General features: G+C 42.2%; 1 protein-coding gene across 1 annotated transcript; it reads right to left on the reverse strand.

The window, feature by feature from the left end:
* Positions 1-1,811: 1,811 nt before the first annotated feature.
* Positions 1,812-10,364, reverse strand: LOC149278418 (hepatoma-derived growth factor-related protein 3). Its single transcript, XM_089501979.1, has 5 exons — positions 10,281-10,364; positions 4,315-4,391; positions 3,958-4,096; positions 2,186-2,344; positions 1,812-1,967 (listed from the first exon to the last, which is right to left on the reverse strand). Exons 1-5 carry the CDS (start codon positions 10,362-10,364, stop codon positions 1,812-1,814), a joined length of 615 nt encoding a protein of 204 aa, XP_089358105.1.
* Positions 10,365-22,286: the final 11,922 nt, after the last annotated feature.

Genomic DNA, 22,286 nt, shown 5'->3' on the forward strand with positions numbered 1-22,286 from the left:
AAAACGAAATAGAAAATATTCCAATGCTTGAAAAAAATTCTATACAGCTTTACATATAAGAACAGAGCGCAATATTCTCACGTTGGAATAAACTGGCACCCTACGGGTATTTCCCAGGGCTCATCTTTAAAGATGGTACCCATGGTGAGGGCAGTTTCTAGCAAGAATAGCAGCTGTTAGGGCACCTGCCAACATTTTTAATTAATTGGTAACTTGAGCGCATTAATATATAGGGAGAAATTAAAGACTTTTTCAGCTCCGCTCGGAGCAGCCCAGTAACTTTTTAAGATGCTATGGCAATACCATACCATCTTGCATCCAAAAGGGAAAATAATACTTGGCTATTACAAGACTTTACCTTGAAACCAATTGTACGACTGTCTGCTTATACATATTACAGGGCATGATTCCAGTCCAACATTTATGTAAAAGGGAAATGCAGAATTTCAAGAAGATTTGTAAGTAGCCTTTGAAGGCATACGCCTGTTCACAATGTCTTACATTTAATATAACTATACACATAGGCATATAGATATACATAGTTATGATGTTACTATGTATCTCCCGTAAATGGGATGTCACTTTATGTTGTTAATTAGAAATAAATTCAACACCTAACATGATATATTCTGGAGAAGAACCGGTACAGTGCCTGGGTTCATTTCACACGGACAATGAACTTGTTGCTGTATGCTCACCAAATCTTGCCTGTGTGCCACTAAGATTTATAATTTCTCTTTAGGATCTGTGCATTTCTTACGCGCCCCACCTCTCGAATAAACGTTCTGCAGGAAAATCACAGAACACTCGTGTCATACTTCAGTCCAGTGGGACCATTCTTAAAGAATCTTATGCGCTTTCTTTTGGTAGCTCACAAGATATCTCTTTAAAACATTATAAAAAGAAATCTTAAGAAAGAACAACATTACAAATAAACGTTTCAAAACAGGTGTATCAGCCAGAACCACAAGACTCCTAAATGGTACACCTGGCCACATGTTTAGACAAGCCAAACCCATAAATGTAATGATTTTTCACATCTTTTGGCTATTTTTGGTAATTATTTGATTGGCAATCAACTACAAAAGAGCAACTGATAAAGAACCATGCATTGTGTATGTCAATTTATATAGATGTGTAATGGAAGCTGCATACATGACATCATGCTTTTATTACCTCACTGAAAGCTATATAGCCATATCTATGGGGTGGCTATTTATCAGCTATATGTGGCACATTCTGTATTTCTTATATACGTAGCCATATACCGATAGCCGTGTCTACTAACTCTAAAAAGATATTTGGATTTAATAATAAAAACAATGTTTTTGGCATTCTTGAAAATAAAGATAACTAGTAACTACATGGACTAAATACTTGTTTGCTTGTCACCAAATATCTGTGGGACCAGGGTGACCCTGTTAGCAAGCATTGCTTTCCTCTAGCAAAAGTAAGCAGCTACAGTCATATTCAGTATATCGTAACAAAATATTCAAATAATTCATAAATAGTACAGATACTTTAGACAACATTGTCTGAAGCAAGACACTTTTGTTGTGTCTGTGATTTTAATCAGATGAACTGCTTTAAGTTTTTGGTAGTTGATTCCAATCAATCCCTTGGGCTAAACCTGTTGGTGGAGGACCCTGCTGTTCAAAAGGAAGGGCCCATCATCATAAAAGGATCAGTCATGTCTAAAATGTTTTTCTTTTCACTTTTTTGTAATTAAAATTCTCCAAAGAGATCACTGATCTCTGAGGGGGAAAAAATCAGGCATGGCTGCTCCTTTAAGGCTCGGTTAGGGTAACTATCTACAACCATACACCCGCACTGCTTTTCTGCACCTCTGAAGCGTTCCTTGTGTCATTGTCCACGTCACCAGCCTCTGAACCGCTCTTATTCTCTTCGTCTTTGCTGTCTTTTTCCCCCTCATCTCCCGAAGATTTCCGAGACTGCTTGGACGATTTCTGAATGGATTGAAAAATGACCAATAAATGTCATCAAGGTAGAAACAGATTCCAGTCCTTAAAACAGCAGTTAATAAGGGCAAATGCGAAACTCAAGATTATTTCTTCCCAGAAGGGCTAACAGTGGTTAAAAAAGAGTGGTTAAATTTAATAATCCCCATTAAAGACTTTTTGGTTAGCATACAGTTATATCTAAATAGTACTGTGACTTTATTAACCTTTGACGTGTAGGACTTCTTCCGCTTAGAACCTGCTTTCTCATTCTTTTGCTTGCCTTTCCCATCTTCTTCCACTCGGTCCCCCTCTTCTTCGCTGCTGCCGTCTGCTGCGTTACCACCTTCTCCTTCGGTTTCTGAAGAGCTTTGCTGCTGGATGGCCTTAAAAGAATAATGCAAAATGTTTACACATTGATGGACAAATATATGTAAAATTTCGGAAGCCAGGCTCATATGTTTCCATGCTAAAAAGGGATGCATCCATAAAGAGCAAGAGAACATGGTAAAAAACATTAGGCACAAGAGTAAGATTTAGGAGCCATAGCTACCATATTTCCCAACTTTTATTAAATACTAATAAATTATTTTTTGTGCTAAATAATTAAGAAATAAATGGTATTAAAATAATTGCCTTAATTTTCAGGCAAATATGTCTACAACCTCACCGCAGAAAAATCATTGGCATGAGCGTCAAGTGTAATCATATTTTGTGGTCCATGTCCAATAGACAAAATATTTACATAGGCTTGTTAATTATTAGTCTTGGGGTTCCAACACAAAGAGATCCAATATTAAACACATGATAATTTTGGACAATTTTGCAACTTTCCTGTAAGCACAAACTGGTGGGATGGAAAAATGTCTACATTTGCTTATAACATGAATGATTTTATTAATAACATAATATCGACCATATATTTTAATGAGAACAGTTATTTGCTTTAAGTTGAAAGACAGGTATGTCGATGTGAAGAACTGTTCTATTTATCCTCATTACAAGCAAGTTCCCTATTACCTAATATCTCTCAACAACCGTCAATGTACAATATGTCTACAGTATACACCTCGTATCGATTTCCTATTAATAACCTTTACAATTCAACAGGTTACGAAGCATTTCCCAGACCTGCCAAAAATCCAATCAGAATAAAGTGTGTGGACAGTGTTCAATGTGCCAACAATTAAAGTGGTTATACATAATATTTCCTTATTCATTACCTACACCGAGTTGGAATATCAAAACCAGTGCTAAACTTTTAGAGGGATAAAGGTTATTATTGTGTATCGGCTGGGAACATTTCAAATTGCAATCTCTTTCCTATCTCTCACCAGTTCTTAACTGATCTGCTGAGAAGAGCGCTGACAGTATTGGCGCGCGCATGTCCTGCTGGATCAGCTGGGAATTCTCATCATGTCCATGACCTTTTCTCGCTGCTCCTGCAGTTAAAGGTGCTTGGTTTAACTCATAGTTGACCTAGAATATCTAGTTAATATCTTGTACATCATCTTAGAATATGATGCTTCATAATGTTCCCCTCATTGCAAGAAAGGAAATCGCCAACAGTGAAGAGGTTCTCTTAAATTCATTTACTCTCGCACACAACAATAATAAGTGTGTTAGTTGCTGCATACACATAAGCATAAACAGGCTGCGATCGTTCAATCCTAGTGCTGCCAATCTAAACTAGGACTAGTGCCTAGAGAACTTTACAAGTGAGTTGTGAGCTTCACTTGGTGGACCACCTTGCAACCAAGTTCTGTGAAGCTTCACATCTGTCTATGGACTTTCCACCGAACTCACCACAATGTCAGGTGCTGAATAGATTCATATAAATTCATGTGGCAGGCCCCCAGAGTGGTACACAAGCTCACTGTAAAGAATAACCAAGATGACGATTTTAGGGCAAATTGTTTAGGTGCACCTCCTGGTTACCATGTCTGTGATGTGAACCATGGCGTAGAAGAACACTAGTGCTAGGTTTTATATCAATTACCTGATATCCGGTAAATTTGACACCAGGATTATTCTCTATTTCCCACAATCCTTCGTTGAATCCTTTCCGTTTGTTTGACTTCCCAAACTTGTCTTTATATTCCTTGTACGGGAAAAGATCCTTGGGACCTAAAAAGGCTCTGAAACAGAGCGAATTATAACAGTAAGGCAGTTTAATTTAACAAAATAAAATACTCCTATGCAGTTCATTCTATCCTCTTACACGATGCAATCTGCTATAACTATGTCTTTATCTCCAGTTTCTAAAAGATCATAAAAAAAAAACATTGTGCGTAGAATCAGCTTAATTCATTCCTAATGCAATATATTGCATATTTAAAACAAAAACAACACTTACGTCTCATGGGTCCCAAAAAAGAAGATTGGGAACTTGTTGGCTGGCGGTTTCACAGCTCCTTCTGGAAGTTCATCAATCTGTCAATTATTAGAGCATGATTAGAATATGATTCTATCTTAAAGTTCTTATTGTAGAATAGCATCAAGGCCACTACTGGATTTACTGCGACCCACATGTCCACCAGATTCTTCTGCTGTGTCTTATTCCATTCAGTCTTCCTGCATTTATCCCCAATTACATCAGCCTGGTTACCTATCGCCGAGTTGTGTGTGCTTGCATTTATAGAGAATTTAGAAGGGACCAATGTATATAGCCTTTATCAGTGATTACATATGCTAAGGGGAACATTCCCCTTTAAATTTGGCGCTGTACCATTTTCCGAATTTGAGCTATTTTACTAAATTTCCTGCGGTGGATGCACAGCTATGTACTAATGGCATACAATGTGCAAAACATCCCGTATGTCAGTGACAGTAATACAAGTGTGCAAAGAATATAAATGCAGCAACAGCTGCTCTGGAACATAACACAGTGCTGCTTTACGATGGACTTGTCCCATATATTAAACCATTAAATAGTATACATTGAGTGTTACGTATGAATAGGAGTTCTGGTACAAAGTGGTAAAAGTAGAATAATAAGCAAGAACCGATTCCATCCATTGTGATAGTGACTGTGCCAGCATTCCTGTTCACACATAGCATCCATCAAATGTCACGTATGTTTATCTATTTGAAAACAGAAAATATTTATGTATTTAATGTTATGAAGTTGCAGCTGCCAGAAACATTGACACTGAACGGCAAGTGAAGTATGACAGAATGAGGTCAGGGCCAGCTCTATTTTAGCGCAGATAAAGAGGTTACAGTATAGGGTAAGGGTCGGGGCAGGAACATAGCAGCACACAGTGAATCACAATCCAAGGACAGGCAGAGGACATCCACGTTCAAAAGCAAGTCATAGTCAGAAATTTCGGAAGCCAAACATTATTGACACGGAATGCCAAGTAACCAGGAAAGGAACTCAACTACCAAGGGCCATAGATAGAGTTGGAGGGTTTGGGTAATCAGCCCGCTCCTTCTTACTGTACACTATTTTTGTTCTTATTTTTCAGGGTCAGTTGGGTGGGGGGAGTAGGGACCTTTCGACCGTGGGATTTCAATCTCACCGTGACTGCATTATCGCTGTACATCTCCACCTACTGTTAAGTATGGAACCTGTTGAATTTATATATCTTTGTTTCTAGACTGTAAACTTGTTTTAGCAGGCCCGCCTTACAACCAACTATTACATGACGGATTAACTGTTATGTTCTGTTTACCAATTGTACAGCGCTGCAGAATATGACAGGGCTATATAAATCGACAAATAATTATAAAAAATTAAAAGGTAGGGCACATCGTTAATGCCACGGTGCATGATTTTGTGATTGCACTTTATCCTGGTCTTAAACAACGCAGTGCCTGGGTGTGCCAGCCAAAGGCATCACAGGTTTATTGACAGAGCTCTGTGCCTGGGTAATCCTACTAATTTACGTCCCGGAAACTTTCATCAAGCCAGGTCCTGGTGCCAGCTATGTGGGCACATGGAGGGTACTTTTCAATTAAGGTTTATGTAACCCCAAGAGAAATTGTACCAGTAGAGACATTATAAGCGAAGGGCTCTGGGGTGGCAACCAGGGAAGTGGGGGTTTAACCATAGCCGTCACCAACTGTTATGCCTCTTCCAGGGGCCCGGTGGAACTATGTTATTATTCACCATCATACCAAGTAATATTATAGCCTCATAACCTATTACATAACCATTACAGCCTATAGATTATCCAACCAATTATCAGCGACAATGTGGTTAACCCCTTAAGGACAATGGGCGGTCCCTAAACCCATTGAAAACAATGCATTTTGAGCCCATACATGTACGGGCTTTGTCATAAAGGGGTTAAGGGGGATCGCAACATGAGCTATTATTAGCTATTAAAACATATCAACGAGGAACAATAAAACAAGCAGATAAGCATTTAACTTGGGTTACAAGTTCACAAGTACGCCTGTAACGCAGATGTGGTTAAGAACCTATAATCCAAGTTGGACAAGTTTGTGCCACTGACATCTGAAAAGACCCTTTTTGGGCCAGAAGTGTGTGTACGGGCCATGCAATATCACCGAACCCCACACCAAAAGGCATTAAGGTGCACGTCTGCACAAGGATAATAGTGCTTCTCACCCTCATTCCCTCACAGTGGTTGCGGACCTAAATTCGTCCACTATTCTCCACCATCCTTGTGTGGTATGGATTTTTTCCAATTGTAGATATTTTAATGTAATTAAGTTTTAAAATAGTTTTTATATATATGACTGGTATATTCCATACAAAGGAATTTAATACTGAAAATGCTGAGTTACTGACCACCAACTTCCAATTCCAAGTGTGGTATTGTGCAACTGTCAGTAAGACATTGCTACCCACCCAAATGAAAAGGTGTATAACATATATTTGTGTATTAATAAATACCGTATTTGTGAACCAGACACTACAATACATATCCAATCCTCAAAAACATTGCGCTTGTCAGCGGAATACAATCTCTGTCCTCCGGTGTTGGCATAGAGAACGCGCATTCGCAGACAGAGGACAAATATCATTATTCATTCAGCTCCCAGACAGAAAGCGTGGTCTCATCCTGGTATGAATAATGTTTGTGATGAGATTGAATCTACACCCTGGGATTTTTTGTTTAATGGCTAAACAGATTATTAAAGGTGTAGCCCAACGCATTGTATGTCATTATTTGAGAGAACTTTGGAAAGTGGAACATTTCAACTCCCTGATACCACTCTGCATTATCAAGGGTAGACCCAAAGTGAGCTTATCCTGCAAGAATATATAGGCGACGTGGGAGAACATTATACAGGGGTTTGCTTGCAGGAGAAGCTGCCTGGATGCTTATAATGTTGAAATGTTTAACCCTCCAGCAAATCCATGAAATCACATTACCCGTCCACATGGATCTGTATCACAAAACCACTACTGAAGTGGGATTTTGCAGGGGAGTTGTGGTTGAAAGTCCCTGAATCCACTTTGCATTATAAAGGGTAGGTCCTGGCAAACAAGAATGGTTGAGCTGGCCCTGAACAGTGTATAGATCAATCACTAAGGTGACCTTTAAGAAATGTGGGCCATCCAAGCGATTCTTGCTAGCCGTCCCAGCTAGACAGGTACATCCACGGCTGTAAACAAACAACTACGGGCAAGCAGCGTTTGCCCCAAAAATGGTGGTGTTCCCCCTCCCCGTATTTTTATGGTACTTTACTGACCTCTATGTACATAGCAAATATATAACCAGACATAAACAATCACATCTCCAATGCATAGCATCTGTACAGGGACTAGAACTGCATAGTACGATTAGGAGATGGCTGGGAATGCTAAATTGATGATCAATGTGACAGGAGATTTGGGGACCTGGATTTGTGGTTCATCTAGGGCCAGACCTTATCACGTTACATTAGAGTTCACTCCACATGGGTTATGGGAATGGATTGATGCCAATCTACATACAAAGACATATGAGAAATGCTACATAGCTCTGAAACTAACGCAATAAGTAACACACACAATCGCAAATAGTGTCAACCCCAAGTAAAAGCCAAAACAAAGTAAATTAAGAAAAAAGGTGTTTTTACGCAGGAACGTGCAGGAATAATCAAATATCCTCTCTACACGTCAAAAAAACAGAGGGTGAAAAAAAAAACGATCTCAATACTGCAAATATTATCTGGAACATCTGTACATGCCAAGTAATAACATATGAAAAGGAAGGGGGCAGAGAGCAGAATGAATGTAGTCATGCGATTTCAGTTAAAATGAATCTGGAAAGAAGTCAGTATTTCACCAAAGGACACGGCTCTTCAAAGACGGAGCTAACATGGAGATTGTTGTCGTACCCACAACTGTGGTCGAGGCAGAGTGTGTGTGTGTGTGTGTGTGTGTGTGTGTGTGTGTGTGTGTGTGTGTGTGTGTGTGTGTGTGTGTGTGTGTGTGTGTGTGTGTGTGTGTGTGTGTGTGTGTGTGTGTGTGTGTGTGTGTGTGTGTGTGTGTGTGTGTGTGTGTGTGTGTGTGTGTGTGTGTGTGTGTGTGTGTGTGTAACCCTGGATTTAATCAGAGGGCCAGACTAAACACATTCACTCACAAACACCAGCAATAGAATACACACACGCAGTGCTTCACCCTCCTTAATGGGGAAGCCTTGCTTCCATGCTTCAAAATACTATCGCTGTCTGTCCACAGTTCTTTACGGCAAATCGTAGAATTAATTATGGCTCGTCAGCCATAGCGGTTTCTTTTATTTGTACAGCATGCCTTAAAACGATCAACAGAATTACGTTGCTAAATACTATATCCCAGTTAGGTGACCTCTAGATTGTAAGCTCGTTTGAGCAGGGTACTCCTCACCTATTGTTTCTGTAAGTCTAATTATTATACTATATATTACTTGTTATGTCCCATTTACCCATTGTACAGCGCTACGGAATATGATGGCACTATATAAAACTATAAATAATAATAATGCAAGATGGCTGGAGCAGAGTAAGACTGAAGGCACACAAGCATGTTGTGCTGTTATAGTGGCTGGATGCTTGGGTAGTCTAATCACATTGTGATCCCTGACAGGAACAAGAAAATAATACATACAACTCTACGATTTGGGAAAAAAGCTGATTCTTATTCATTATAACATTATATAGGCTACAATCCATCAGGTAAACACATTCTGTAGGTAAATTGCAAACATACCATGTGTGATGTTAATAGTCTTTTAAATCAGTTTTGTGGAGTCCGTTTCCATATTTTCTCTTTTTTATATTTACAATGAAATAGATAATATATCATAAACACCATCATTATTTACAAGACAATACTCATTTTATTCTAAAGGTGATTTGTAAAATCAGTAGACAAAACCGGTGTTGAGATCAGCTATTACCTAAAGCGTACGTGTATTTTTACATCAAATTACTCATTCTAGAGTTACACTAACATTAAAGGTAGCTTGAGAGTCCTAAGAAGCGCATACTTGAAGCTTTATGATTTTAGGAAAAAATATTAATTTATCGAAAGAATTGGTTTATTATGTATTCTGGTTAATATAACTAAATATTTGTTTATGCATCCTTTGGCGATGCCGTTGAAGAAAACAGGCTACAGCCTAAGCTTACAAATTGAATTTCTACGTAAAATAAAAAAAGGAAATCGCATTAACGAAAATAGCGGCAATTGTTAAATCATAAATTCTTTGCGTTTTTTTCTGATGCTATCCAGTAAATCCTTTACATTTAAGGCAAACGGGGGCTATTTAAGCAAAGCCACACCCCCTTTGGAGCCTAGAACTGTGACAGCGATACCTTCTTACAATAAGGAGATTCCTGATGACTGTAATATACTGGATGTTCACGAGAAGACGCTTCTCTCTAGTAAACAAGAATACGGCCTCGAGAAGCGATCACCTTTGTTTATTCTGTAGCACAAACAATCGAATCATTATAAAACGGTAACATTCTATTTGTTTATCTTCCTACATCAGGAATGGAAACATGACTTAAATAGTGTAATTCTGTAACCTCTGACGCTGCAACAGTGTGAAGGTGTAATGCAGCCCCAGATGTGCCGTGTGTGAGGAGCTGCAGTGTACTCCATTGCAGGGCTGTGCAGCCTGGGGACTGGTACACGAGCTGCCTGTGTGATGCTCAATGAGGATGCCCTGGGCTGAGTGATGATGCTCCACAGGCCTCACTCATAGGCTGTAGCAGCAGCTGCCGCACTCACTGCTGAGCAGGGTCTCCGTATGCATTGTATAGGACCCTCTATGCCCATTAATGTGGGTGTTTATCCCCACATCCCCTGCCTCCTGTTGGCCTAGTCACCCTCCCCTGCTCAGGCCTCTCTGTACCCGGCATCTATACACTCACCCTGGCCGGCCAGTGGGGGTATCCCTTCATCTTGGCAAAGACCAGTTCTCCAGCCTTGTAGTCCCGGGGCCTGGGCCGAGCCATCTTGTCCTCTCCCAGCAACACACAGGGAGCAATAGCAACCTCTCCTCCACCCCCTCCGCTCTGCAGCACAGGGAGCTAGCTGGAAGGCTGAAAATATGATACCCCCCTTCAAAAAACAACGCCGCTGCGAGTCAGGAGGATTCCCAGACAGGCCCTTCCCTGTGTCTACTAGCTCGGGGTACCCAGGTTACCCCCCTCTAGCTCATTGACTTGTACAGCCAGCCCTGCTGCTGCTAGAATATGGATTCTGAGGCAGGTTTTGGCGCGGGCAGGGACCGAACACAAATAATTGTCCTAGACGTACTGTGCTCTGCCTGGGTCTCGCCTGATGTTTTTCTAGGTTCACTGATTTCAGCACCGTGCAGTAGGGGAGGTTTTGGCTTGTTTTCATGTTTCTGCCCACTGTAGCTAGATACTTGATTAGCAGATTTGTGGTTAGGAGGAATACAGAACTTTGGCAAATCAGCTTGTGTTCTGTTGTCTCCGATGGTCTTCAAATGTAGTGCTCATCGCATGATCACGATGTTCAGAGGAATCAAAATTAAAATATGTTGTTTTGCGTGCACTGTTGAAAATACTGTTTTTGGCTGGTACCGTTAACAGCAAAATTAAGATGATCAGGGCCTTGATGGTTTAACAATGGGACAAAAGGGACAACTGTCCCTGGGGGGAGCAGTATGGCTGTCTGGTAAAGAAAATGCAAGGCTCAGAGTTACTGTGTCAGAATCTCTCAGCCAGGAAGCTGCAGCTACAGGAAAAGAGATACTCTGCAGGTAGGTGCCAGTGGGGCTTATTCACTAAGAGAGAGATGTGGTTTCAACATTTTGACTTAAATATACAATACGAAGATCCCACTCGAGTGAACTTCTTCTGCGAGAAGTTCATGGCTGTCCTATATAATGCGCATTTAAATTAATTCGATTTCTTCCAAGTCCCCTCATTCGATATGCATTATAGACGGCAAAGGGCAGGCCAAAAGGTATATACATCTCTGTGTGTCCCTCTAGCTTTGTCTATGGTCCTGTCCCCTTAAATATGATTCCTGCTCATAGATGAGTAAAAAAATCCAGAGTTGTCGTAAGTATACCTGGGAACTCTCCAGATTTCTCTCGGAGACCCCGGGGTAAAGTGTCACTTCTCCGGGTCACTAAGGGGGGACTCCTGGTTGCAGGAGCGGTGTTGCAGCAAGACCCACTCCCTGCCTGCTTCCCCATTAAAAATAGTGTGTGCCCTGCAACATCATCAGGACCACCAACTGACATCATTGACACCGCTCATTGACATCATCAGGACTTCCTTCCCGTAGCCCGCAAGGGGGAGCTCCAGGGAGCCAAAGCCAGAAAGTTTCCAGGTATGGTTGCAAGGGAAATGTAGTAATTCGCCTGAGCACTCAACAGCTTGCTAATGCACTCTGTGTGTGTCTGTAAGGGCGATGCTTGAATGTTTGTGTGCAAACACACATATGTATGTGTGCATAAGAGCAAGTGTGTGTAAGTGTGTGAGTATATGTGTGTCCTTCGCAGTCTATCCCTTACTACTAGTAATTCTGTTTTAGGCTTTAGTAAAGGTAATAAGGTATAATGATTTGCTGGCACATATTTAACTTAAGGAAAGTATTTAGTATAGCTTTAAATTAGTCCAGTCTACCGGGAGTCTTCCCACTGGCGTCGGTAAGGTTGGTCCCGCTGATATCGACGGGCAGTCCTGCTTACGTTTTAGGCCGACATTGCAAGAAATCCCCCATTTAAAGGGGAAATGGGCAGGTAGTGGGGCATGCCGGGACCTCTCTTCTGCCACCCAGAGGATTCGGGTGTTGACAACGGGGGAGAAGCGGCACTTCTCCCAGGGTTCTCCAGGTCAAACCCGGAGAGTTCCCAAGAATACCTATGAACAATGTCTGGACCTGTCAGTGTAGCAGTTTCTGTGTTCACCTAAATTTCAGAACCCTGCCAAACCTTGGTGTTCCTCAGACCTAGTATTATCTCACAGTAGAGTCTCACCTTGGGCACAGGGCAGTAAAACATTTTCCAGTGTGAGCTCTCTCGCTGCCAGGCTCCAGGACCACAACTGGATAAAGGTAGTCCCCTAATGATGTGGCTTAAAGCTGCTAAACTGAAGCATTGGTTTGCAGTTTCTGTGGTTGATCTATTTCCTCCTTCTATCTTACAGGTGATATGAAGGGTATGGGGAGTCAATGGAGTGACTGGAGCAGCAGATAAGGAACGGTGACAAAGATGAATCTAGCTGCAGTGTTGATTGGAGTGGTGAAGGGACAAGTTAGACAAGTTAATAGGGAGTTGCAGTACTCCAGATGGGATATCACAAGGGAGTGGATTAATATGTATGTAAGCGATAGATGAATTCGGGAGATGTTTTTCAGGTGAAGGCAGCAGGCAGTGGCGGAACTACCGGGGTCGCAGGGGTCACGACTGCGACCGGGCCCCGGCGGCAGGGGAGCCCAAGTCAAGGGGCCGCCCGAAATCTTTTTTTCGTTTTTGTTTTTTTTAAATAAGGCAGGGGCGTCCAACATGCGGCCCGCGAGACCTCGAGGTGCGGCCCGCGAGACCTCGAGGTGCGGCCCGCGTAAGATCGGCAGCCAGGGCAACCGATCTTACGCGAGCCGCATCTCAAGCCCTGCTACTTACTTGTGGGAGGGTCTTCTGGACTGCACAGAGGAAGCGGAGTTCATGTGACATCCTACTTCCTCTGTGCTTTAGCAGAGAAGGCAGAGGGAGGCCGCGCCCTCTGCTGAAGTCTGTGAGCGGCATCGAGGAGCTGCAGTGCAGGTAAGGGGGTGGGGAGGGTGTTTGAATGAGTGTGTGTGATTGAGGGAATGAATCTGTGAATGAATGATTATATGAATAAATGAGTGTGTGTGTGTGTGTGTGATAGCATGGATGTGTAAGTGCTGGAACCTAGGCATGATGGGACTGTGATTGCTGTTTTCTTGAGTGGTGAATCACACTTCACTATCTGAAAGTCTGATAGACAACTCTGGGTTTGGCGGATGCCAGGAGAACGTTACCTACTGGAATGCATAGTTCCCATAGATAGACTGGCGATGGTCGGGCGTCCCTGGCACGTTAAGTCTGGAGGCAGCCGGATGATGCGCAACTGGATATGTGCAGCTATATGCAACTTTTTTCTGCTCACATAGCATGTGGCCTGACATTTCTTTGATTGGGTGACTAAAGTAATTGATCAAGGTGGTGCAGTAGACATTGCGTATCTGGATTTCAGTAAGGCCTTTGACACTGTCCCACATAGAAGACTTATAAATAAACTGCAATCTCTGGGTTTAGATCCCAATGTTGTTGAATGGATTAAGGAGTGGCTGAGTGACAGACACCAGAGGGCTGTAGTCAATGGCGTATATTCAGAACAAGGTCTTGTTACCAGTGGGATACCTCAGGGATCTGTACTTGGACCCATTCTCTTTAATATCTTTATTAGTGATATTGCAGATGGTCTTGATGGAAAGGTATGTCTATTTGCTGACGACACAAAAATTTGCAACAGGGTTGATGTTCCTGGAGGAAGAAGCCAAATGGCAAACGATCTAGGTAAACTGGAAAAATGGTCAGAGCTGTGGCAATTGGCATTTAATGTAGATAAATGCAGAGTAATGCACCTGGGGCATAAAAACCAAAGGGCAGAGTATAGAATATTTGATACTGTCCTATCCTCAACGTGTGAGGAAAGGGATTTAGGGGCAGGCCTGGACTGGCCATCGGGCGCACCGGGCGTTAGGGGCTAATGGAGCTGCAGCTCCAGGCCCCAATCTTAAAATAGGCCCAGTCAGGACTGGACTGACTGGGCCTATGCGGTCGTCCTTAACGCAGGGCAAAAGGGGCACCTGCCCCTTAAGCCTGCAGCAACTACGACCGGGCCCGCTACTTACCAGCAGACGCGCGCGAGCAGCGTCCCTTCCACGGCCAGGGGGACGTAGGAATCCAACAGAGCTACGTGACGTACGTCACATGACCCTGCTGTGCAGATCCGCGGAAGTCTGCGAGCGGCGCGTGCATCATAGGTTCAGGTAAGGGGGTGAGGGAGGCTGTATGGTGTATGTGAGATTGAATGAAAGAGTGAATTAATGAGTATCTGGAAGGAGTGAGTGAATGAATGTTTGTGAATGAGTATATGTAAATCAGTATCTGAATGATGGAATGAGTATCTGAATGAGGGAATTAATGAGTATCTGAATGAGGGAATTAATGAGTATCAATGTATGATTGAATATCTGAATGAGTGAATGATTATCTGTGAATTAGTGAATAAATATTTGTGAACAGGTGAATGAATATGTGTGTGTGATAGCATGGATGTGTAAGGGGGGGCAAAGATGCCACAGGCAGGCTGTTATGGTGGCAAAGTTGCCACAAGCAGGCTGTTTTGGTGGCAAAGTTGCCACAGGCAGGCTGTTTTGGTGGCAAAGTTGCCACAGGCAGGCTGTTTTGGTGGCAAAGTTGCCACAGGCAGGCTGTTTTGGTGGCAAAGTTGCCACAGGCAGGCTGTTTTGGTGGCAAAGTTGCCACAGGCAGGCTGTTATGGTAGCAAAGTTGCCACAGGCAGGCTGTTTTGGTGGCAAAGTTGCCACAGGCAGGCTGTTTTGGTGGCAAAGTTGCCACAGGAAAGGCTGTTTTGGCGAGAAAGTTGCCACAGGCAGGCTGTTTTGGTGGCAAAGTTGCCACAGGCAGGCTGTTTTGGTGGCAGAGTTGTCACAGGCAGGCTGTTTTGGTGGCAAAGTTGCCACAGGCAGGCTGTTATGGGGGCAAAGATGCCACAGGCAGGCTGAGTGAAACCGTCTGTGGAAACCCTCCGGATGCTGGTGTCAGTGTAGCAAAACCTGTCCTGGTGTTTGTGATTGGCTGTCAGTGTGGCAGAGCCTGTCCTGTTGTGTTTGTGTTTGGGTGTCGGTGTGGCAGAGCCTGTCCTGGTGTGTGTGTGTGTGTGTCGGTGTGGCAGAGCCTGTCCTGGTGGGTGTGTGGGTGTCGGTGTGGCAGAGCCCGTCCTGGTGTGTGTTTGTGTATGGGTGTTGGTGTGACAGAGCCTGTCCTGTTGTGCGTGTGTGTGTGTTTGGGTGTCGGTGTGACAGAGCCTGTCCTGGTGTGTGTGTGTTTGGGTGTCGGTGTGCCTGTCCAGAGCCTGTCCTGGTGTGTGTGTCTGGGTGTCAGTGTGGCAGAGCCTGTCCTGATGTGTGTGTCAGTGTGGCAGAGCCTGTCCTGATGTGTGTGTTCGGGTGTCAGTGTGGCAGAGCCTGTCCTAGTGTGTGTGCGTGTGTTTGGGTGTTGGTGTGGCAGAGCCTGTCCTGGTGTGTGTACGAACACAGAAAAGAACCCCAGCACGCCAATCAGCTTCCAATCCTTAGGTTACTCAAATAAAGCAAAACAAAAAAGCAACATTCCGGCCAAACAGGGTCTTTGTCAAGCTCAAACGGCCCTGTTTGGCCGAAACGTTGCTATTTTTGTTATGCTTTCTGTTTTTGTTTTGCCCTTTTTCCTGCTAGCTCCCAGCTTCCTGGGAGTTGAGTGCTGAAACATTTCTTCTTTCTTTAACTGTCCTGGTGTGTGTGTGTGTGTTTGGATGTCGGTGTGGCAGAGCCTGTCCTGGTGTGTGTGTTTGGATGTCGGTGTGGCAGAGCCTGTTCTGGTGTGTGTTTGGGTGTCGGTGTGGCAGAGCCTGTCCTGGTGTGTGTGTCTGGGCGTCGGTGTGGGAAAAGCCTGTCCTGGTGTGTGTGTTTGGTTATCTGTTTCCATAATTTACAGTGGGAACTATTTCATTTTAACTTATCCAGAGATAAAATGCCCTGCTGAATTTGTAGTGACTTCAGGGGACAAAACATTCAAGGCCCTGAAATCACCCTGAAATAGTGGAAAAGATAAGGTATTGTGTTATTTACTCTATAATATTTATTTCAAGGATTAGTCGCACTAAATTGTGGCTTCAGGCTTCCCATGTTGAATGACCAAGTATTATGTATATGTATGTACATATATGTTTTTTCATAAAAATGGGCTGCTCAGTCTGAAATGCCCGGGCCTATTTTTTGTCCCAGTCCGGGCCTGTTTAGGGGTAATTATTTCTGAGGATTTAAAGGTAGACGGACAATGCAGTAGAGCAGCAGGTAATGCTAGCAGAATGCTTGGTTGTATAGCGAGAGGTATTAGCAGTAGAAAGAGGGAAGTGCTCATGCCGTTGTACAGATCACTGGTGAGACCTCACTTGGAGTATTGTGTACAGTACTGGAGACCGTATCTCCAGAAGGATATAGAAATGTTGGAGGAAGGGCTACTAAAATGGTTTATGGATTACAAGATAAACCTTACCAGGACAGGTTAAAGGATCTTAACCTATATAGCCTGGAAAAAAGACGTGACAGGGGGGATATGATAGAACATTTAAATACTTAAAGGGAATCAACAAGGTAAAGGAAGATAGTTTATTTAAAAGGAGAAATACTACCACAACAAGAGGACACAAGCATAAACTAGAGAGGCAAAGGTTTAATGGTAACATCAGAAAATATTACTTTACGGAAAGGGTAGTGGACGCATGGAATAGCCATACAGCAGAAGTGGTAGATGTTAATACAGTAAAGTCATTTAAGCAAGCATGGGATAGGTATAAGGCCAAGCTAGATATAGGATAAGGGCAAGTACTAAAGGAAAGTACTCAGAGGTTGGGCAGACTGGATGGGCCTACTGGTTCTTATCTGCCGTCACTTTCTATGTTTCTATGCGCAACTGGATATGTGCAGCTATATGCAACTTTTTTCTGCTCACATAGCATGTGGCCTGACATGCCCAGTCGCTGGCTGCACACTGTAACACATTATCTGGTGAGTAGATCGGGTAAGTTTGAGGTGATTTTGGCCAGCGACCCTCCAGGCATTTGAAATGCATGGAGGAGGAGGGATAATGGTCTAGTGTTGTTTTTCAGGGTTTGGGCTATTCCCCTTAGTTCCAGTGAAGTGTAATAATAATAATGTTACAGCATACACAGATATTTTAGACATTTGTATGGTTCCAACCATGCAACACCAGTTTGGAGAATGGCTCTTTCCTATTCCAGCATGACTATGCCCCAGTGTGCAAAGAAAGGTGAATAAAGACATGGTTTGATCAGGCTGGTGTGGAGAAACGTGAGTGGCCCCCATAGAGCCCTGACCTCAAATCCATTGAACATTTGGAATGAATTGAAACAGCAGTTGGGAGCTAGGCTTTCTCAACCAACATCAGCGCAAGACACACATCAAAATCATGTTGAAAGTCTTCCCCTTGAAAGAGTGGAGGCTATTAAAGCTGCAAGAGAGGGGGCAACTCCATATTAATGCCCATGGTTTTGGAATGGGATGTCCAACAAATTCATATAGATGTGATGATCAGGTGTCCATATACTTTTGGCCATGTAGTGTAGTTCTGTAGAAACTAGCTAGTATAATGTTGCTTTAAGAATTAACTGTACAAAGTTGGTAAACCCAATAGTTTCAAGTCTTCATCCCTGGCTTTTCAAATAATATGGAGCCCATAAATGTCTCTCTTCAACCTTATTCTTTTCACAATGCTATCTTCCCTGTGCAATACCCCTTGACAACAGTGGAAAATATAATGGACAATGATGCATAGTATGTTGGCTGTTTATAAACATGGGATAACAATTCCAGTTTACCATTCACATGGATTTGAAGAAGTGGGAATATATTGGAGAGCTTACACATAACAACTAGATTTCTAGTTACCTATACATAGACATGGGAATCAAACAAGGTGGAGAATACAAAAGCACAAAACAGAACCAGAAACCTATAGTAAAAATCCTTGGTAATGCACCAAGTTGATACTTTATACTGGTCCCCATGGGACTAATGGCTCCTTATAAAGTTATATGACTATAGTGTATTATGATATATATTTTCCTTAAAGAGATGTAAAAATAAATACTTGTGTGTATACATACTAGTGTGGTATACATAAAATGATCTTTCTTATCTCTTGTATTAGGTATGGAGCCCCCCTAAATCTTTTGCTTAGTGCATATAAAAACTTAGAACCCTACCTGATTGGCAGTTAAACAGGCAGAGTTCCCTAGGTTTTACAGAGCTTAGTGCTTAATGGATAGCAAATCCTCTGAGCACTCTAAAGCTACACATGACTCTACAAGTTTTAGATGCCAAGCTTGGGAACTCATGGCCGGTGCTATATTTGAGTATTTGCGAGTGGGTAGTAATGTTGCTTACTATTATCAAGCATTCACTTGGTGGTTGTTAGGGACTGGGAACCTCCATCACATTGGACACATTTCTTAAACTCACATGCTGTTGTACTTGTGACCACAAGATGGCACTAGATATTTGTAATGTCCTCTGCAGGACATATGTGGTATTACTTATACTTTAAAAACACAAGCAGCACCGGATACTGGCTTAGGGCAACAGCTCCTCCACCACAAAACTAGGGGACATATCATCCCGCACAGGGGTAGGCACCAATTTTGCTCATGGGGACATTTACTGGGGTCTGTGGTGGACAATTTAATGTTCCATAGACTGTCACAAACTCCTTGTACCAACACTTCGCCTATCCCTGATCCAGGTCCCTGGTGTGTCACCATTCAATGGGCAAGTTCCAGGTAACGGTGGAGATCTCTGATCTCATTGACTGGCTTTAAAGGGCATGGCACGGCTTTAAGCTCCTGGAGCATTGGAACAGGGCCACCATCAGAGATTTCAGGGCCCGGTATAGATTTGTAACCCCTCCCTGTGTTCCAGAGACAGATTCTTTTTTCCAGTCCCCTAATTTATGTTTAAACAATTGTATTCATTGTCACATAGAGTATTATACAGTAAGCCATTGAGGCAACGCTTTTAATACATTATCCAGCATAAAGGATCAGAATTACAGGTCAAATATACACGGATCAGCAGTAACATTATGTCCAATGATAAGTGAAGTGAATAACACTGATAATCTTGGTATCATGGCACCTGTCAGTGGGTGGGATAAATGAGGCAGCAAGTGAACACTTCGTTCTCAAAGTTGATGTGTTAGAAGCAGGAAAATAACGGGCAAGCATAAGAATTTGGGCAACTTTGATTAGGGCCAAATTGTGAAGGCTAGATGACTGGGTCATCTCCAAAACTGCAGCTCTTGTGGGGTGTTCCCAGTCTGCATGGGTCAGTACCTATCAAAAGTGGTGCAAGGAAGCAAAAGCGGTGAACTTTTCTAACACCACATAGCCAATGAAATTTACATGCTGCTCTTGTTATCTAGAGTAGGGTTTGGGGTACTTAATATTGTGGATACAATATCCATATGGCATTCAGAGTGACAATATATTTTTGGTGTCAAACGTAAATGCTAAAAAACAAACAGGGCTAAAACCAAACTAAACCTGGATTGGCCTTTGGTCGTTAATGTGTGACAAAGTATCAGTATAACATTCCCTTCTTCTAACCCTCCTTTACATTCTATCCCTACTGCACCCTTATCAGACGTATCTTTTGCAAAGCCTGCAAACTATACCACACTGTATGTTAAAATAATCTAAATATATATATATTTTTTTGTTCAATTTTGGTGTGTTAACCACACCCTTATTAAAAGTAAGTAACGCACCAAAATTGGACAGAAAAATTCGATAACAATATTAATATATATATATATATATACATGCCCAAGCAACCAGTACATGCTAGAACCTGGGCATGATAGGAGTGTGATTGCTGTTAATATATATTGTTATTGATTTTTTTTGTCTAATTTTGCTGTGTTACTTTTAATAAAAGTGTTTTTTTGTTTTTTGTTTTTTTTTCAAGGTGTGGGGGGGTCATTTTCGGTTTCAGTCAAGTGAATGCTAAATTTTCATTTCGGTGCACCCCTATATATATATATATATATATATATATATATATATAGATAGATAGATAGATACTAGGCCAGACACTAAAGTGGTAGGCCTACACCACATCAATGTTTGGCTTAGTATATAGTGATTGGGGTTATGCTGCATTATTGTCAATGTCTGGCTCAATGTATAGTGATAGGTGTTATGTTGTACCACGTTCAATGTGTGCCTCTGTATATAGTGATAGGCGTTATGCTGTCCCTCCGTCAGTGCGTGCCTCAGTATATAGTGATAGATGTTCTGCTGTACCACTGTCAGTGTTTGCCTCAGTATATAATGATAGCAGTTATGCTGTACCACCGTTAATGTTTGCCTCAGTATAAAGTGATAGCAGTTATGTTGTACCACTGTCAATGTTTGCCTCACTATATAATGTTAGCAGTTATGCTGCACCACTGTCAATGTTTGCCTCAGTATATAATGATAGCAGTTATGCTGTAACACCGTCAATGTCTGCCTCAGTATATAGTGATAGGTGTTATGTTGTACCACCGTCAATGTCTGCCTTAGTAAATAATGATAACAGTTATGCTGTACCCCTGTCAATGTTTGCCTAATGATAGAAGCTATGCAGTTTTAAAGTGTGTGTGTGGGGGTCCCACGTACAGGATTCGCCCCAGGTGCCAAATACCCTAGGTACGCCCCTGCGGACAACAGTTTTTCCCAATTTTTTTTTATCCTTTATGTGGCCTGGAGCCGCCACTCGTGATTCGCTCATAATTTACTGATGCAGTGATAATTTCACCTTTAAAAAAACATTACAGTAAGTAATACTGTTGTGTAACTAATACTACATTATCACACTATAATGTAGTGTTATTAACCATGAGCGAGCTGTACCAAAAATATAGAATAACAATTTAAATTTAACATTTGCAGAAGCATATTGTGCGCACAAAATTTTGGCACCTAAGAAAAATTAGAGGGAACATTGCCCCCCAGTGTCATTACCGTCCTGCTCCTGCATCACTATGCACCTCAGTGTCCATACCCCTCAGCATTCATCCCTGCCTCAGTGTCCATACCCTTCAGCATTCATCCCTGCCTCAGTGTCCATACCCCTCAGCATTCATCCCTGCCTCAGTGTCCATACCCCTCAGCATTCATCCCTGCCTCAGTGTCCATACCCCTATTTCTCCCTCCTCTCTTCAGATTCAATATCCCTCCTAAGTAACCATAACCCATTGCCTTCCTAATGTCACCAGTGTCCATACCCTTATGCCTCCGTCCCTCACCCCATTGTCCATACCCCTCTTTTCCCCAAAAGCTTGTAACTTGTGCCAAAGAAGGTCTTGATGTGTGGTTAACTGTTTTTTTTGCTGAGCATTTAGCTGGGGGGGGGTGTCAAATGTATTTGGCGAGATTCTGCAGAATCCCCCCATGTATTTACAAAATGCATCACAAAAATTTTAAAGGGACCTCGCACCTATCATATGCATTAAAGTGCAAATGATGGCTGAAGTGTCCTTTAAAGGTAAGCAGGCAATGTAATAAATCACCAGGAAACACAAGCAAGGTCATCAGTTGTATAGCCAGAGACATTAGTAGCAGAAAGAGAGAAGTTCTACTACTTTACAGACCTTGTCTAGAGCATTGTATAGAGTTCTAGAAATGTCTCTAGATCTCTAGATCTCCAGAAAGATATTAACATATTGGAGAGAGCTCAGAGGAAGGCTACTGAAAATGTAAATAGTTTACAGGACAAATATATCTGGGAAGGCTAAAGGATCTTAATATGCATAGCTTGGAGGAAGTGGGGGGCATGATAGAAGCAGCTAAATAGGGATTTAACAAAAGGAGGGAAGTTGATTTTATATATTTTTTTTAAATATTAGAACAAAAGGCCATAATCTAACCGTGGATTAGATGTAATGTAAGTTTAACTGTTCTGAGAGGGTGGTAGATAGGTGTAACAGCCTCCCAGCAGAAGTTTTAGAGGCTAATACAGTACAGAAATTTAAAGATGCATGGGATAGGCATAAAGCTATTCATAATGTAAAATGAGACCAAGGACCG

Source organism: Sceloporus occidentalis, unplaced genomic scaffold (genome assembly GCF_023333645.1).
Source record: "Sceloporus occidentalis isolate IW3139 unplaced genomic scaffold, rSceOcc1.0.p SCAF_189, whole genome shotgun sequence".
In the NCBI taxonomy this organism is placed as follows: domain Eukaryota; kingdom Metazoa; phylum Chordata; class Lepidosauria; order Squamata; family Phrynosomatidae; genus Sceloporus; species Sceloporus occidentalis.

Bases quoted from the DNA above. Each gene is read 5' to 3' on its own strand.
- LOC149278418 (XM_089501979.1), bottom strand. From the start codon at position 10,364: ATGGCTCGGCCCAGGCCCCGGGACTACAAGGCTGGAGAACTGGTCTTT. The intron at 4,392-10,280 runs GTGAGTGTATAG...AATAATTGACAG, and splicing joins ACCCCCACTGGCCGGCCAGG to ATTGATGAACTTCCAGAAGG. The intron at 1,968-2,185 runs GTTAATAAAGTC...CAATCCATTCAG, and splicing joins AGAAGTCCTACACGTCAAAG to AAATCGTCCAAGCAGTCTCG.